Source organism: Drosophila ananassae, chromosome 2L (assembly GCF_017639315.1).
Source record: "Drosophila ananassae strain 14024-0371.13 chromosome 2L, ASM1763931v2, whole genome shotgun sequence".
In the NCBI taxonomy this organism is placed as follows: Eukaryota; Metazoa; Arthropoda; class Insecta; order Diptera; family Drosophilidae; genus Drosophila; species Drosophila ananassae.
In genome coordinates this window covers 25303606-25322409 of record NC_057927.1, presented here as the reverse complement: position 1 = coordinate 25322409, position 18804 = coordinate 25303606, and the positions used below count along the sequence as shown (strand labels likewise).

Genomic DNA, 18804 nt, shown 5'->3' with positions numbered 1-18804 from the left:
CAGACTGGGACACTTGAGCTGCAGCCAAAGTTGGTCCCAATCCGGCTTCAGAGCCCGGCTCGCATTTCTTGGCCCGAAGAAGTTTCCTCCAAGAGCGGCGGCTGCTTCTTTGGCCCGGCTATTATGTGTATTAAAAGTTTTTCACCTTGGCACAGTAGCTGCTTCATTTTATTACATCTGACACATGACCCCCACACACATCCCCATACCCATCCCAGACCAGAACCCTGTTGAGCTATTAACTTTTGTTTTATGACCGAGGCTAGAAATGATTCATGTTTGTACAATCCAAGCAGACTAAGGAGATCCACTTGCCCAAAGGACTTGGAGGGATTTGCCTCTACAAGTTCTCCTCTTTTTTTGTTATTTTCTGGTTCTCTGTGTTTTTCCCCCAAAAATGCTCCCCTTTATCCTCGTTCTTTTCTCGGTCTGCTGGGCAAGGCATTCGGTCATGTAAGGAGTCAAAAGGGCAGTGAATGTAATTAGAGTTTACTAGAACATAGAATTGCAAATTAAAAATTCCACATGCGAATATTCTCGAAAATATTTTCGGAGCAATGTGTAATAATGCCTGTCGACCATTATATTGAGCAGAATGCATTCGGCTGGCACAATATTGAGAAACTGAAGCTGATTCTATTGAAACTCATAATTTGGGGGCACGAATGTAGTGAAAGATACAAAAATAAATAACAGGGTCAGGCATGTTGAGATAACCCAGATACCTTGGCTGCTGCCAGAAGATAGATTGACTGCTATGTACTAGGAATAATGTAATTTCCCATTCGAAACAAACACGGACTGTGGCCATAAATTCACTCGGAATATATTCACAGGATCCAGCAATCTGTGATGAGAATCCTAACCACACGACAAGGCAAGGTGGATAAATTTGTGCGTATGTGTATTGGGTTTATTTTCTGCCTGAAAGTACTTTCAAAATTTTCAGCAAATCTGAACGTAAAAACAAGCAACCAATCTTAGTTGAATTTACTGGCACTTAGTCAACAGAACGTGTAGGAAAGATAGTTTAATTATGAGTAGGGGAAGTGGAGTTGTGGCCAAAACAAATTTGCCTCAGATACTGGACAAAGTTTTAGGCCGAGGTCGATGACAGGCAGTGCACTTTGTTTTTTTGGTTTCCAGGAAGGATGAGCTGTCCCTTATATACTAATTCTTTTTATTTAAAAGTTTGTCATGGCCTAAGTGGAAACTCGTGTTGCTATTATCCAAAGCGTCTGGCTGTGGAATACTTCGATTTTTGGATCTGAAACAAAAGTTCTAATTAACTTCCTTAATTCCATTTTAGATACAACTTTTATCGGATAACTTTGGACTGCAATTTTCGCCCTCTTTGGCAAGTGATACGGCGGAGTATATATGTCTCGTGAACGATCGTCATATACCAGAGGCCATTGTCGATTTGCTAGTTCAAGGTTGGTATTAAATGTAATTTTTCTTATTTATCTTTGTATTATTCACTTTTGTTATGAGACCCTTAACTACTTTAATGATTTTTCCGGTTTACTTGACCCACATCCTTGGCCCCAAGATTTAATTTCGGGATATGTCTTCCTCAACTGATGCCTCGCTTTTTATTTTCGTTCGATTTCTCACTTGCGTTTCCATTGGTGCCTCTCCTCGTGTTCGCACTCGCCTTGATATGATTTCCATTTGCATTTCACTGATAGCTGGTGGCCTTTTCATCCTTCCCCTTTCTCATGCTCCCGTTTGCTTTTCTTTTCGCAGATGTGCCCGATCCGCCGGAGCGACCATTGTTGATAAGTTTCACATCACGCTCGGTGAACTTATCCTGGGCGCATTCTCAGCACCCGCGGAATGCGCCCGTCACGCATTTTATTATTGAAACGCGGTAAGTGTTGCTATGCAATTCTGGGTGGCAAGTGGGTTGAGATGGGCTTAGATAGTTTTCAATAACAACATAAGTGATGCCAAACAATCACCATTTTTATAGGTTTAAAAAAAAAATGTCAAACTTATTAGTTTCATAAAAAAAAAGAGTGTAAAGTGTCCAACACTTGTAATTATTTTCATACTTTTTTTTATAAACGCCAATTAATGCATTATTGTCTTAAATTCTAATAGTTACAATAACTATACAAAAATTCTAAAAAAAATTTAAAAACGTTATAATAAGAGAAATCCTTCATTCTAGCTAGCTAGAAAGTAGCTAGTTAGCCAGACTTCCGGAATGTTTTAAGCTGATGAAGTCCCAATGGATGGGTGGGCAGATGTGGGTGGATGCTTATGCGAAGTAGGGTGTTGGGAATCGGCAAAGGGCGCTTAAGAGCTGTCTGTGGCGATGATGGACGCACGGGGCATGATTGACACATGCAAAGAAGCTTTTCCAATGGATGCAACAGACCCCGATGCGCTAATGAATTAGCGCCTCTAACATGCACTGTACATCTTCGTAAGTATGCCGCCCTCCGTCCACAGATTTTCCCACTTGTCGGCTAAAACCACCAATACGGTTTCATTTCCTTTAATTAAATTATGCTATAAAATCAATTTTATTAATATCATAAATAAACGAACTAACAAAAGAGTTTCGAACGCTTATCTATGGCAATATAAATTACTGTTAAATCCCAGGCCACATATCCTGGCCCAGGAGTCCGGTAGTCCTTTAATTAATATGTAAAAGGATGGCTGCGATGGGGACGACTACGAGGATACGCACTTCACTTGTGCTCCATTTAAATAGAAAAGAAAACACTGGCGGGCGCATAAAGCCATCTGTGCATCAGTGTGTGGGTGGGTGTGCGGGGTTCCGTGTTAAGTCAAGCTCACACACACAGCCTGTACCCACCGTATACATCCATATATGGGCGGCTATTTTCCGAATAACTTGAACTCAATGCGGGGAATGAAATAAAAAAGCCAGCGCCGCCCGCAACCAACGCACTACAAAGGCCAAGCGAAAATGTGAAGAAAAAAATACCAAAAAGCGAAACTTTTTCAATAAATTTCCATCAACTGCAGCGGCAGCATCAGAGCTGCCGTTCTGAAAGGGGTTTTTGGGCGGTGAGGCGGCAGCCAGTGGGCGTGTCCTCGACAAGACACTGGGTCCACGACACAATCGATGACAGCCAACTGGAAAGCAGAGCCTGCGGTGCATTTATGCAAAATAAGAAATAACTGCACCCATGCAAACACTGAAGGAAATGTGAACACGCGCCGTCGCCTGCCAAGTGTACCTGCACTCAAAAAAAAAGCATCCAGACTTTGAAAACTCTCTGAATTTCCCAAATCTTAACATTAAGACATTTTTTGAATTCATTATTTAAATATGATATTTTTTAAAGAATTTATTTCTCTCGTTTTAAAATTTCTCATTTTCTTCTTGATTTTTAAACAAAAACCTTTGAACCACTTTTTTTTGCAAGTGCTGGGGCTTATACGCGGTGTAGCATTCTTTTTTGGGCAGCGCGTACACAAAATGAAGCTGTCCCATCTCCATCGCGATCTCCGTATCCAACGACGTGGAGCTACAGACTGCATTTTATGTAAATTCCCACCGACAAGGGAAAGGGTCGAGTTCTTGATGCTGTCCCAATACTGCACCACACATACCCCTCCCACATCCTGCAGGAGCAGCAGAGGCAACGCCTCTTATTTACATTTACGCTTGATTCGGTTTATTTTCGCATATGCAAGGGGGGATAGGTGGTTGGTTCAGGAGTGGGAGTGGGTGGTGGTCCAATATGCACATAGAGCTCCCATCGAAATTGAAAGACGTCAAAGATGATGATGATGACGACGGCAATGGCGACATGCTTACGCTGGATTTGGGCTGGCTCCCTGGCAATTGAAATGGGTTGAGTTGCCCGGCCAAGCGTTAAGTCTATCCATAAATTGCTGCCCCTCAACTGTTGCACACACACAGGCCCTGCAGGCGAAGGCGCAGGGCAGGCAGGATAATGTCATCAGTTCGAGGATGCGCGTGTGTGTGTATGCATATCGATGTTTTGTATTTCGAATATTCCACTGGCATAACTTTCGGTCAACCGAAAACTGGGCCAAACTTTGTGGCTTGCCACTCCACAACTGACATGTTTATCAACTGCTGCGAGAACTGCATTTCGATTTCAATCCTGCTGATGAAGTGTAACCAAAGTATGATGGTCGGGCGAAAAATATTCCGCATGGCATTAAGTACTGCCCGCTGATTATTCAAATATGGTATCTATTGAAAAAATTCACTCAGAATTTTTAGTGTTATTCAGATCCACTATTTTTTTGTCGATGCAATAAAATTAATTATTTCCCGCGCTTATGAAAATATTTTCATTGCATAAAAGTTTCTGTTTACTTTTGAAAATTTTTTACAATTTTCATTAAAAGTCCATAATTAACTTGAAAATATAAATCAAAATACGCGCTATTGTTTGTCTTCCTTTAAGTTAGTTTATTATTTCTTGAAAAAAAAATAAAATAAAAATGTAATAGGGCATCACAAAGAAATGTGGGCCCTTGAATTCACATCCCATCTGGCTTACGACTATTTGTCCATTATCTTTAAGGAGTAGGGCCACAAGTAAATTTTCCTGTTTCAACAACTCGAGTGTGAACTTTGGCCCTTAGGCCTCCGGACAGATAGATGCGATACCCTGGCAAAGCAAACACAAGCGAATACACAGATGCATAAATAACTCTTATTCATTTATTTAATATGGAAAAAAGCAGGGAAGCAAACAGTTTTAAAGCAGCTTACCAAGGGAAAAAACGGCGCTGGTCATAACTACAAAGCCAACATGCAAAAAGCATCCAATACATGTCCGTGGAAAGGCCGCAAATTTATTTGCCATTGTGGTTACTTTGCCCATGCTGGCCCACAATCTTTCCCATCAGCGCATTTTGTGTGTGTCAGTGTGTGTGTGTTTCCTTTTTTAATTCCTGGGATCGAGGACCAGTACGTTTTTCATATGTTTTTCATACTGGCGATACATGATGGGCGGGCGTTTGCTGCCATGCTTCATAAAGTCGCCAAACAATTTTTTTACTCACTGGTTGTGCATATTGCATACACTTTGAATGCAGCGTATCCTGGAACCGAGTCCCCAATGCCCCGATCCACACACATATATGTGCATACATATATTCACTAAATGCCCACTGCCAAGGCAAACAGATGGGCTCCACTCAGCACGGAAGCTGTTCGCTCGCATTTATTAATTTTAATCATTTTTTTGACACAATTTCCGTTCTTTATATTTTTTGGAGTGGGCTGGAGGTACTTCCATTTATTGGTTGGCGCCATTCATAAAATGTTCAACATTTTTCATCGGCTCGTATTTAAACAATTTTTAATCACACCATAAAAGCGGTAAAAGGGGTCAGTAGTCGCGCACTCATCGCCATTTCCACTCGAATCAGTAATCCCCATTAAAATCAAACTTAAGAGTCGGGGCGGGGCGGCTCTACCACTGTACCGCAAAATTTATGCAGCCCCGAAAGCGAAATGTGCCAAAAAATATGCTAAAATTATGTGAGTTTAAACCAAAATTTACTACACTTTGAAATGTGCCATGAAAAATGTTCATTGTGCGAGCGGCTGCGAGTAATTTATATGCAGAGCAACAACAACAATATCGGCAGGATTCAAAATATTTCTTTTTTTTCGCTCCTACTCTCTGAAGGTGGGTGGACTCTATGTAAAATGGCGGATGGGTGAGTGTGTGTGTGTCAGAAAGGCGCATAAATATTTTAGTGCCTATGCGCGGAACACATTTCATTCCCGGATCCCCAAAAGAACCTCCCCACCCACAAGTGTCATGCAAATCCGCATCCGTTTTATATAAATTTTCATAATGCATTTTATGCCCATGGTTTATGTATATTGGGGACCGTCCCCGCACTCTCCTCTGCGAGATTGCAGCCGTAAAATATAGATATCTGCTACCATATAGATGAATGTATTATATTGTCCAATATGGGTGCGCTTGTGTGCGGCAATTGAACTGGTAATTGCAATATAAATGCACAATAATGAAATGATTCGTTTATATAATTCGGTCGAATCAAACTGTTTTGTTTGGCCGCGTCTCGTTGACTCGATTAATTGAATCAATGAATTTTCCAACCGAATGAGCCATCATTATACACTAAAAAGTAATGAGAAAATATTAAGATTTTATGGGGTATCAAAAATTCTATTTAAAGAGGGAGGATACATTTTATTCCTTCCCAAAGTACCTGGCAATTAAAAACATATTAATTATTTTCAACAAAACTTAATGATAAATGTTTCTCCAAGTATACTAAAAGAAATGATTGATTTTCGTTTTGCAGAGAGGGCGAGGACGGGATTTGGGAGCAGCTGGCCCGGATCTACACCAAGACGAATGCCACATCATATCAGGTGACTGGACTTACGCCCTTCACCGTCTACAGCTTTCGCCTGTTGGCGGTCAACAAGCTGGGAATCAGTCCCCCCTCCAAGGAGTCCTACTACATTGTCACCCTGCGTGAGGGTGAGTTATCCCCCAACTTGTACACACAAAACACTTTATTATAGGCTGGATCATAAACTATTCGCGTAGGCTGCTCGCACCACATACGTATTACGTTTATATGTAGTGGGAAGCCAAGTTACGCGACGCATGACATAACAATTTTTACAATCGCATTAATTTTTCATTTCAATTCCAACGACTTGCCCTGACTTTTAAATGCCGTCAATGAAAAGTTGTCACTCCCAGTTTCCCCAGCTCCGTTCCACAACTGCCAGCAATTACGGCCTCATAAAGCCGGAGTCTCCTCACGTTGTATACGTTTAATTATTTTTCCGCTGACGGTAGGCCCTGGCAAGCCCGGACCCTGCTAGGCCAGGTGTGTCGTCATTTTATGATGCTCACCTACCTGGGAGGTTCCTTTTGCATCCAACTTCCTTCTCGTGGCAATGACATTAAATTTGTCCACCCGCAGCTTGACAGGAACCTACAACTACAGTCAAGTTATTAGGGAAAATGTAAATACTATAATGCTTTAAACAAATTAATATCAAGATAATAATGGTTTTATTAAATGCCTTTATTTCCTTTAAGGTTTCAGTTAATGACGCCAATAATATTTAAATGCTAATAACGTACTTTGACATATTTATTCGATACGGAAAAAAGTGGCATTAATTTATTTTTTATTCAATCAAGTTATAAAAGTTGTAATATTTTTTTATATAATAAATTATTATTAATAATTCATTCAACTGAACACAATTGTTTACGAGTTGTGAATGAGTTTACTCTGTACATAAAAAATAAAAACTTAAATTTTAGTGGCACTTTTCATTCAACAACATGCGATGACAAAGCCGAGGAAACTTTCCATTAAAAAAGTTAAAGTCAGATGTAATTACGGACCGTGTGCCGCTGAATGCACTTCTCTGCCTCCGAAACCTTAACCTTAACAGTTCATGTCGTTTGGCCGACACTTCACCTGCTGCTATTTGTGTTTCTGTTTCAGTTCCTGCTGCTGCCAGAGACAATGATTAATCGTATGACCGTGCGTGTCCCACATGCGTACATCCCATATCCATATCCATCCGCCCCTACATACTATAAATGGACTCCAAAAAGTCACAAAACTTTCCGTAGGCTTTAAGAGCGCGAGACACATTAATCAAAGTGAAAGTAGCAGCAACAGCAGTAGCGTCAGCGGCAACGGCAACGGCGACAAGCTATTAGCAACACATTTGTCTTGCGGACATTGAAAATGACTTTGCCACCAGGCATTTTCGGTTTTGTGCGGTGTGAAATTCCATTTATGTTGCCGCACGCACAATGGAATGCGACCCGAAGAGGCTGCCGAACCTGCGAGGCTGCAACACATGCGGTTACAAATTAGTCAATAGTGCTGTGTCCTTCGCTCTGAGCTCATTAAGGTCCTTTGCCTCGTCGGCCCTCCTGGTGAGCCACGTATGTACATACATTCACTGCGGTCGCCGTCCAAGTTGCCAATTTGTATAAATTAGGCCGGCGGAAAGCATAAATTAACCAAACGGCAGAACCGACAATATTGTTCTTGAATCTAAGCGGCGAAAAACTTTTCAATTTTCTAAGCAAACTTTGGGTAGCAGCATCAATGTCAAGCCGAACGACACAAAATATCTTTTAATTTATTTATAAATTCATTAAAGTATGCAAGGCATTTTCACCCTCCTTCAGATTGTTGGCAAAGTGCCAGATCATCCTTAGCCGGGCTTACCTGCTACACTTGGACATTGTTCCTTTGTCAAATTTATAACTCAAAGGCATTGTTCTTCCCAAATCAATGACTTTTCGGTTGTATTTTTCGAGTGTACCTGAGCAACTCACGCATAATTTAACTTGCGAGTAATGCTCGCAGACATGGCCAAAAATGGAGAAATGGCTGGGGCAAATAGGCAAGAAGTCCACCGTTGGCTCAATCCACCAAGCTAAGCCCAGTTGCCATCCGAAAAGCGGCCGTGGCACTTGCAACTTATGTTGCGTGACAGTGACAACTTGACAATGCCACAGACAACGTTCCGCTTTACATGACAGGTCAGAGTTTTTCGGGGCGGAGGACGAACGAAACTTTTGCGCGGCGTTTTTAATTTCGAATTTTTGAGTTTTCCGAGTGGAACTTTTACCCTGGCAACCACCCTGGCAAAGTTTTCGGGCCTAACCCAATCTCATTCATTCATTTCGACTTAATCTCTTGCAGCTCCCACGGGCAAGCCCATTCCGACAACGGCCCACAACACATCCTCCACCTCGGTTTACATCTCCTGGAAGCCCCCGCCTCCGGACACCATACTGGGTGAGTTCCTGGGCTATCGAATCACATATCGACCGCGCGATCGGGACCCCAATGATACCAAGGAAATCTACATTCGGGATAATACAGTTGAGGTAAGTTTGCATATTCCAAAAGTATTCGTATTTAGTCGTACAGGCCAACGATAATTGAATTTCATGATTTCTGACACTTTGCCATATTGGAAATGCGTCACAGAGGTTAAAGTGCAGTGGAAAAAATTGTGTAAAAAAAGAAATTATCATTTCCGAATCATAATATTTACAACACAATATTTGGAGTTTTGTAAAATGTTTACTCATATTTTAAAACGTCCATCAAGCACCTATAATTTATTCTTAAAGTTAAAGGGCTAAAAATTCTTTTATTGAAATTTCAATATTATTTGGCAGTGCAGCGATAGAGGGCAACATTTCATGTGCTGCCCTGCAACGTCATTCAATTTCGCATTGGTTTCGGTTCGTGTCTGTCTGCCCTGCCACGTGCATATCATTTTCTATGCCACAAAAACAGGAGGACTTTGCCACCATTGCATACACATTGCGATTGGGCTATTCGGGCTTTAAGTTTGTCTAAAAATATTTCTGGCGTGTCATTTGCTGGCTTAAAGTCACATCAGCGGCGTATTAAAAAGTAATTTACACCTGGCCGAAAGTAAAACGTTTCCCATGCACCTATACTCCCTGACAGCCCCAATCCTTACGCACAGAAAGAACCGCCTGAAACCAGCACACAGACACTCTCGGAGCAGGGTTACAAGTGTTTTTCGGTGGGCACCTGTCAAGGTGTTACCGGGGGGCACACACCATATCTCGTTTGGGGGCCACAATATCACTGGCAATTTGTTAACGATTAGCTCTCAGCTGGGGCCAGTTTGCCAGCTTTGTCTAGGCCAAAATAGTGGGTGTGGTGTTTGGTAGCTGGGCACGCAAGTTGGCTAATAAAATAACAGGACCTGAAGAGCGAGAAACTTAGGGCGGTGCCCGAACAAATAACTTGGGAATACCTTTCAACAAAAGGAGCTATTTTGTGTTTGGGGAATCGAATGCTTTACTTTATATTGATTCTATAGTGATTATTTAAAAGGCATTAGTTCAGCATTTAGAAGCCACTAATGGGCTTAGAATTTCATAACAATAATAGAGATACCCGAGAGCACCTACTTTTAAAAACTGAATTTGAAACACACCAAACAATTCCTGAGAAGCTTAGTTAGCCTTTAGCTTCGAGCCAAGCTACTAGCCGTTCTCTGGGGCCGTTTAAGCCAAATTCGAAAGCCGAGCAGAGGGAATGCATTGCTGAATTTTGTCGGATGCATTTGCCGTCGGGGTGGGTGGCTAAAAATATGCAAAAATTATTAGCGATAATGCTCACGTACGACACTCGTCGCGACGCAGTGGCCAAAAAAAATGGATGTGGACTGAAAAATGGGAGGACGCTTGATTGCCACAAGCATGGCACGCTTTTGTGCTCGAGTGCATATTTTGTCCTTATCTCGACGAGGCCCCCCAGTCACTATCTGTCTCTCTCTTTGCGCCTCTCTTTCTATATCCTGGGGCAGGATTCTCCTCTATTTTTCTCTCTTTTGCATGTCGCTGGCATGTTGAAATATTATCCTTGCAGGCAGAAACGTGCGACTTTAGTTATATCTATTTTTCCGTAGAAATCTGTGCACTTGAAAAGAAACTCTTTCCTCAGTAAGCCATGACTTGAGTATAAGAAATTAATACATTTTTAAAAGGATACTAATCGATTTGGAAAGGCTTTATTTTTAAAAGATTGTGTCAAAAATCTAAGCAAGATATACCACAATATTTTTAAAACTACAAGTCTTCACTTTTTTTCCAAGTGCTGGTATGTTTCTCTACTCAAGTCATTTGGCGGAGTCCAGGACATGGTTTTCTGTTATTCCCATATCGCAGCATCAGCGTTCGGGAGCCTGCGGCTTGTGCCGACCTGCCACGCCCTCCCTACGCCCTCGCATGTTGGCCAGCCTGGATTCACATTGAGCTGTCACGTGTGTGAGGTGGGAAAAAGTGGGAGTGGGGTAAAGAGCTGGAGTCCTCCAACATCGCCAGCAGGGATAAATTTGCCAATTTTCTAATTAAAATTTCTGCGCCGTAAAGCATAAATTTCGCAACTTTCACGCAGATAAAAGCCGGAAAGTCGAGTCACACGATACCTCAAAGGACTCTTGCCCAAACGGGAGTTCTTGCAGAAAAAAAGGGGAAAAAGCTGTCCGACGGTGATATTGTTGAGATGAGTTACATAAAAAAAAAACAGAGGAAAGTATATGTAAAATGGAAGTTCAGGGTATCCTTTTTTTCGCAGACATTTGGATTTTGTTTGACAGATGAAATTTGCATCCGTTTGTATGGCTATTCTTGTTTGTTTCTTGTTTTTTTCGCTGGTAGCTCAGCTTACCAGCAACTACATCAACGTGTCGGCACTAATTAACGCTGAACAGAGAGAAATTTAGATGCTTATCTCACAGCTTCGCACTTCCGAAGTTATGCAATATGGCGGAAAGTTGGTAACTTTATCAATTACATTATATCAATTACGTGGCCCTGCCATTGCCCTTGCCCTTGGGCCGCAGCTCCAACTTTCAGCGCTGTCCATAAAAATAAAAGCAGTTGTAAATTTTCGGCCTCATTTACTGGCGACTAAATAAAATGGAATTATATGAGCGTCCACCATATAAAGCAACTAAATCCAGCCAATGAAGCTTTTATAAGCAGATTTACAGTCGTGGTGGCAAAAATAGTGCAGCTTTTGGGGCAGTACATGTATTTATATATATATGACATACAATGCCATAAAGTCTATATGTAACTTCTCTTAAAATATTTATTGTTTTTTTAATCCAATTTATTGGCTGCCTTTTATTAGAGTGAATAGGGCTGTAGGGGGCATAAAAGGGCGAGCAGGATATCACGCTTTTGGTAGAAATAGCTGCGATAGTAGTTGGCGCCATCTGAAAATCCGTCTGAAAAGCAGCCACTTAAGCTGTTGGCATGGCAGTCAATCCGCTGCTTAGAAGAGCCTAGAACTCGCACAGAAGCCCGGCCGAAACCCGTTGGGTTTGCGGCTTAACCGCAGACACACACAACAGAAACACATTCGCATACCCGGGCGAAAACCAAGTGCGGGAGCATCCTAATGTATTCTACATAATTTTCACTGACCGTTGAGTGTGTGAGTGCCAGTGTGTGTATGTGCGAGAAAACCACTCTAAGTCTGCGGCTTGTTTTATGGCTTGGCACTGCTTTTGACCTTTGGTTAAACTTTAATCAGCCGCACTCTGCTCGCGAAATTCACGGACAAAGCCAAAGCGAAGCAGATACGCTTATGGCCAAATCCAGGATATACGGCAGCATGTGTGTATGTGTGTTTGTGTACGGTGCGGTGGGGTGTGCCAGTGTGGAACGGCAATTAAGGCAAGGACTACTGCTCGCCCAAGCAACTCAATTTCCTTTTGCACCGACATCGCAGCACTGCAAATCAATTTTAAGTGCTGCAATTTTCATATTTGCCAACGGCAACGCACAAAAGTATGCAACGCGCAATTTCCGCTCCAAGCATGCACAATACCAAAGGGGCGGGGGCAGGAGCTGGTGTATGGCTTGAGTAGGCACTGATGGTAGTGGTGGTGGTGGCGGGGCTGCTGCTGCTTCTGATGCTGGAGAGGAGCACTTGCTGCAAGTGCTCCACTTTATTTTGTTATGCGCCTTTAACGGCCAACAAATGAAAAGACTTTGGTGTGCACAGCAAGAAACCAAAACATTCTTAATAACAAAATCACAATTCAATGGGTTTGTGTTTTATGAAAAGATTAAAGTTCTTAAGAAAACCATGTCACCATCGTATCTGTCTCACACAAATTTTGATTTTTATACCCTTGCAGAGGGTATTATAATTTTGGTCAAAAGTGTGCAACGCAGTGAAGGAGACATCTCCGACCCTATAAAGTATATATATTCTTGATCAGGATCACCTCCTGAGTCGATATGAGCATGTCCGTCTGTCCGTCTGTCCGTCTGTCCGTTTCTACGCAAACTAGTCTCTCAGTTTTAAAGCTATCGAGTTGAAACTTTGCACACACCCTTCTTTCCTTTGCAGGCAGTATATAAGTCGGAACGGCCGGGATCGGTCGACTATATCCTATAGCTGCCATATAACTGATTGATCGGAAATGCCATAACTTTGGTGTTTTTTAAATTAGAGGGTTGGGACTTTCCACACATGTTATATTTGACCAAAATATCTTGTGTGCAAAATTTCATAAGGATCGGCCGACTATATCCTATAGCTGTCATAGAACTATCGAAATTGGCATAACTTTGGTGTTTTTTAAGTTAGAAAGATGGGATTTGGTACAGATTACTCTTTTGGCAAAATAATTCGATATGCCAAATTTCATAAGGATCGGCCAACTATATACGATCCGCTACATATCTAATAATATAAGATGCGTGGCGCCACCTAGCGGACTGCGAGTGAACTGCAAGGGTATATAAACTTCGGCTCCGCTCGAAGTTAGCTTTCCTTTCTTGTTATATTTTATATTATTAAAATTTTCTATTCTCCATGTCTACACTTTGATGTTTTCCATATAAAAGCAGCAATTTAAATAATTCTTTCAAATTTCCGTCTTGATTGCAGAGCCATGAGATACAGAATCTGCAGACCTACACTCAGTACAAGGTGACCGTGCAGGTGTTCAACCCTGAGGGTCTGGGCCCGGAGACAACCATCCTGGTGATGACCGACGAAGGAGGTGAGTGTTCAAGTGCCAAGTGCAGAGTGCAGAGTGTAGAGTGACGATGAATATGCAAAATTCCTCACATACTCACATTATCAATGATGCATGCCACATAGTGCATCGCTCAGATAGCTTCGATTGGCATCCAAAGGATGACCACAAGTCAATAAGTTTCTCGACCGACTATTTTTCACATATCTCCGTACCGCAAAATTCCAAATATTACGGCTTATTGACATGCCAGACAAGTGACCAGCCAGTCAGCTAAAACTCCGATACCGCCAGAAACTTATACACATCCTTTATACGTATTCTATGCCATATTGTACAAATCCAATTGAAGATGCAGATCCCGGGCAGTGTCAGAAACAAATTTTGCCTTTGTGTGCAGTTTTAGTTTTTGCCAGCTTCCTTCGCCATTCCCGCTTCCAATTTTTATTGGGATGGGAAGGCAAAGCAAGGCAACTTTGAGATTCGCTCAACCACAAAATGCCTCGACCATGCAATGAAGCAAACAAATAAAAGTTTAACTCAGACCAGAGGCTAAGGAAAATATGTTGCAATTTTTCATATTTTTCACCCCTTCCGCCTGCTTGGCTTTCGAAATCCGCTGCAGACCGCAGCCTTTGCTTCGGTGTTGCGAACTGTATCAAAATGTAAGGATACTCTCACAAACAAATACGAAAATACAAAATAAATATTGCTTACTTAAACTTTTGCCATATGCTGCTCAGTCAGCAACAAAAATTGGCCAGGCATGTCCTTTTCTGTTTCGGTATTTTCTACTCTTCCATGCCCGTTGCTTATCCTTTGTGTTCGGGTATATTCCTATTTTATTTCAAAGGAGTTTATTGTATTGCGTTTGATGGAGGTACAAGGAAAAAAATGGAAACTCCAGGGAAATGGTATAATTTTAATGATTTTATAAAAGAATTTTTAAATTTTGCATCCTAGTTGATGAAAATTTCATAGCAGATGTCCTCCGATAAGCATCGTTTACTGTCCGTTAGCGGGTATCCAGGCGTCGCTATGGACTTCGATAATGGCTCCTTTATCCTCCTTTATTCGGCTTTGTTATGGCTAGTCCCTTCCAATTCCTTCGATTCCTGCACCGGCACGTGGATTTCCGCTGGCATCGTTTCACTTGATATCACCAGACTCTGCCGCCGCCGCCGTTTGCGGAAGTGTTGATGCCATAGACGCCGGCCGTCTGACTTCTCGGAACGTAAATTATAAGCAGTTGGTCATAAATAAATCGGGCGGATAAAAAACTCCGCCGCCGCCGCCGCCGTGTGAGAGCTAGCTCCGTGGACAGGATGGGGGGATTTAATTTCCTGCAGTCAGCGCAAATCTGTTTGCATAAGCGCGTCTTCGGCAAACATTGCTCCACTGCGCTCCAACTTTTTTAAGCGCTCTAAGACCCCGAAACTCTTTTGAAAGTTGCCAAAGCTTAGCGGCATAATTAGCATAAAATTCTGCGGAAAATCCTTTGCCAGCGTGGGATTGAATCCGAGCGACGTGGGCCGAGTGCCGTTGAGCGGAGTCTGAGAGTGCCGGAAACCAAATAAAATCAGATTCGATAAAAACGAAAATATGGTGGCAGTCCCGTATGGATTTGTATCTCATATTTTTTTTTTTTACATGCTGCCCCCTGGGGTGTGGGTAAGCTGCTTTCGGAAGAAGAAAGAGAGAAGAGATGGAAGTGATGGAATGGGACAGGAGTAGCGAGAGAATCTAACTCTGGATTTTTGCGACAGCTGGCATAACTCTGTAATTTCCGAATTTTCCACGTTGCTTTTCCATTTATGTTTTGGATGTGCCAAGGCAACCTGGCAGGTGCAGACGGGCAAAGCTTTCTGAGGATTTTCGCCGGCTTAGGCAGCAACTTTAACCAAGGCCAAGACTCATCTGCTCAGCTGCGCCTAATAGAATTTGGCCGATGTGTGGGCGTGGGTGGGCCTGATGCGCGTGGCAGTTGATTAATTACCCTCGAATATTCGCCGCAAAGCCGCCGTCAATATTATGGCTCACAAAACCAAAACGGAAGTTTTGGGAAAAATTTTAAGACAAAAAACCTGATGAAGATACCTTTCCTTAAAATTTTTATTACGAACATCCTTTAGAATTTAATAATTAAAACATGTGCCTCTTTGTATCACTTCATTTTCTTGTGTGTAAAAAGAAATTTAATTTTCAACTCAAGTTCACAAAATCCATAGAAGCTCGTGCTGCGGCGAACTGTTGCCTGCAATGCGACCACATGCGGTGAAAATTATGAAGCCATGCAGCAGAGCTTAGCTGGAGCAGGTCAAAAGGAATCCTGGGGCTGGGGCACATGGGCGGAGGACAAACGGATAATGTCGTCGGTTGGAGCTCGACTCAAGTTCAGGGCGATTGCAAAACAATTCTAGGGCTTCACGAGCTTTGCTCTTCGACTTGAGCCGCTCGACAGGCCGTCTTTGATTAGATATTTTCCACTTTCTTTCCGTTTGTCTGCCTTTGTTATTGCGTTTTAACTTTTGACATTGGCACGAGCTTACTTGGGGGGACCTCCATTCCCCCAAATAGTCTTGTTTTCCTTGCTGGCCGGCACGCACTAGGATTTCAGTTGGCCCGGTCTGGGGGGCGGGCTTGTGGCCAAGTTGATATTTCCTTTTGTTGCTCTCGAGGTTGGTTTCTTTTTTTTGAGACTTTGTATCTGCAGTGCAGACAGCTCAAGAGGCGTTCTCGGCCCAGCCCCAAACACTTGTCGCTTGACAGACAGCAAGACAGACCAGGACAATGGTAATGGCTCTGTGCCCTCTTTCTTGATAACTTCGTTTCCATTTTGTTTGTGTACACTGTACATGGCCAACACCCGATAGTCTTTTCTGGCGTTGTTAGACAACTTTTGACTTTAACGCGTCCTGTTACCTCGAGCCTTGGTTTCTCTGACATGGCCTTTGCACCTTGAGCCATGCAGGCAGGTTAGCCGGTTCAAATCGGATGAAGTGAACCGGTTGTGAGAGAATACACGAGTGGCAGACGGTAACAGGAGCCGAGTAGCGATGTCCTGGCAGGCTGCAATATAATTTGTCTGATGCCCGAGGGCAGCTGCCGGCTGCTCTTTAAATTCAAATTTATAATGCCAACAACCAGCAGCTTCTGAGATGGCTTTGAGCCATTTCTCTCTGACGGCCAAAATGCAAAATCAAGGCAACCAAAATAAGCGCTCCATTAGGCACGCTTGTTAAGCTCCAAGCACTTGAAAAAATATTGCTTTTTTAATCAAAAATATGTCAGTTTTTAAAGGATAATGGTAAATATTTGCTCTTACCTTAAAGCTTTGGGTCATAAACCCCTTTTTTAAAACAAGTTGGAGCCGGAATTCACTTTTTCCGGCAGTGTAAGTCCATCTGGTATATCTTTAGCCTTCAGCAATTTATCACCAGTCGTTAGTCAACGCCCAAAATGGGCGTGGCTCCATGGTTTTCAGCACTGGTTGTGCTGTGCAACTTGTGCATCCAAGGAAATTAATAGACACACGCACAGATCCACCTGGGAGAAAATGAAGAAAAAATCAGCATTGCATTTGAGGAAATGTTGCCACTCATTCTGAGTGGAAACTAAGGTAAATGGAAAAATTGAGAATGGAAAATGGAAAATCCATTTGCACGGCACGCGGACTGTCAAAAGCTTGTGGTAGTCTAACCAGAATCCAAAATCCACCGGCGACTAAGTTTGCAGAGCGCCCTTAGTTTTCGACTACAAAATTAATTACCTTTGGCTACTTTCAACTAGCTGCGGTTCGGGCTCATCGAGGAGGTTACCTGGCGTGGCCTCCATCCATCCACCCACCCCACAGCTTCCACCCCATCACGGAAAATGGAAAACCACCTCGAAAAGATGGTTCAGTGCATCCGTTGACTGCTTTTAAAGCGCAAGCCGCAACAAATGGAAAAAAGTAGCGTAGAGATAGCGGACTAGATCCCGAAACTCTGGGCGCAAGTTTCCTTCGTAGAAAACTGCGGGCGGCTAGCGGAAGTGACAAGATGCAACGGGGCGGGACGGGGCGGGGCGGTAATGCAACTGCAACAAAAACAACGCCAGCGACAACAACTAGAGTAGATAAAACACCAGAGAGTGAGCTCTGCACGGCCATAATGAATATGTAATACACTTCAAGGCTTAGATATAATTAAAAGCGGGATTCTCAGAAGAAACTTAGAGTAAATTAATTTTTTAAATTTAGAGTCTATAAAATGAAAGTGGATTTTAGCTTAAAAAAGTATCTACGTTAAAGAAAAATCTATTATTATATCTCTCTGATATTGATTCACCAAAAAAATGCACAAAATCCCCCAAAATGGCAGAATGCAAATTTGCGAATCAACCCTTTCGGGCTGATGGCCTTTTCGATGGGAAAGGGTAGCAAGATGCCCGCAGCAAAAAGCGTTAAGACAGTCTGGAGTATCAAAGGCAGAGGCGGGCCAAGGGGCGGGTCAGGGTGCGGGCCGAGACTCGAAGGACGAAGGACCTGCAGCGGATAAGGTACAACGTGAAAAGTATGTTTTAATAAAAGCGGAAATGAAGCAGCGTTACCGTTATTTCCTGTTTGCGCACAGTTTTGTTTGCGGCAGAGGGGGGAAAGAAGGCGGCGGCAAGTGGCAGGCAGAAGCGCACTAAGGCCAGCTGCATTTTCATTCCCGGCAAACCAAAAATGATAAACCGCAAACCACTTAAAAAAGTTCCAAGCAACAGCAACGCAGGCAGCGAAAACTTTTTCCTAAATAGACGAAATTAATGAGCACCATCATGGAGACGAGGAAGACGCTCCTGGTCGCCGGGTCAGATCCGCCTCCCACTCCCAGGATAAGCCACGAAAGCTAGTAACGAGCCAGCTGAGTCACAGCCAGAAACTTTACTATTCATTGATTAAATTAATATTAAATAGATCGTCGAGAAATAAGTTTAAATTTGGTTCTTCCTTGCCGCATTTGCAATTACTTTATGGCCGGGCACATCAGAATGAGGGCAAGGACCTCCTGAACATCTTATGGGAATTGCTTTCCATCTTAAAAATCCATTCTACCTTTGTGCCGTCTGCTTATCTTGTGCTCTACATCTTCATTTCCAATAATATGCACATATAACCTTCGTCGACTGTCTCTCTGAAGGATGGAGGAGCCCGTGTGGGCGAGTTTCCCTTTCGGAAAATCAGGCTAATAAAACATTTGCAAGCAATCAGAAATCAGAAA

At 42.6% G+C, this 18804-nt stretch overlaps 1 protein-coding gene across 3 annotated transcripts in view; it reads left to right on the top strand.

Annotated features, from left to right (window-relative positions):
* LOC6505984 (tyrosine-protein phosphatase 99A) overlaps positions 1-18804 on the top strand; it is a 102070-nt gene that overhangs the window by 36517 nt on the left and 46749 nt on the right. For all 3 annotated transcript variants that reach the window (XM_014905382.3, XM_044714321.1, XM_032449442.2), the window contains exons 4-8: positions 1310-1436; positions 1750-1873; positions 6316-6497; positions 8710-8897; positions 13468-13582. In XM_014905382.3, coding sequence (XP_014760868.1) covers positions 1310-1436; positions 1750-1873; positions 6316-6497; positions 8710-8897; positions 13468-13582 — 736 coding nt within the window. The remainder of the gene's footprint in view (positions 1-1309; positions 1437-1749; positions 1874-6315; positions 6498-8709; positions 8898-13467; positions 13583-18804) is intronic.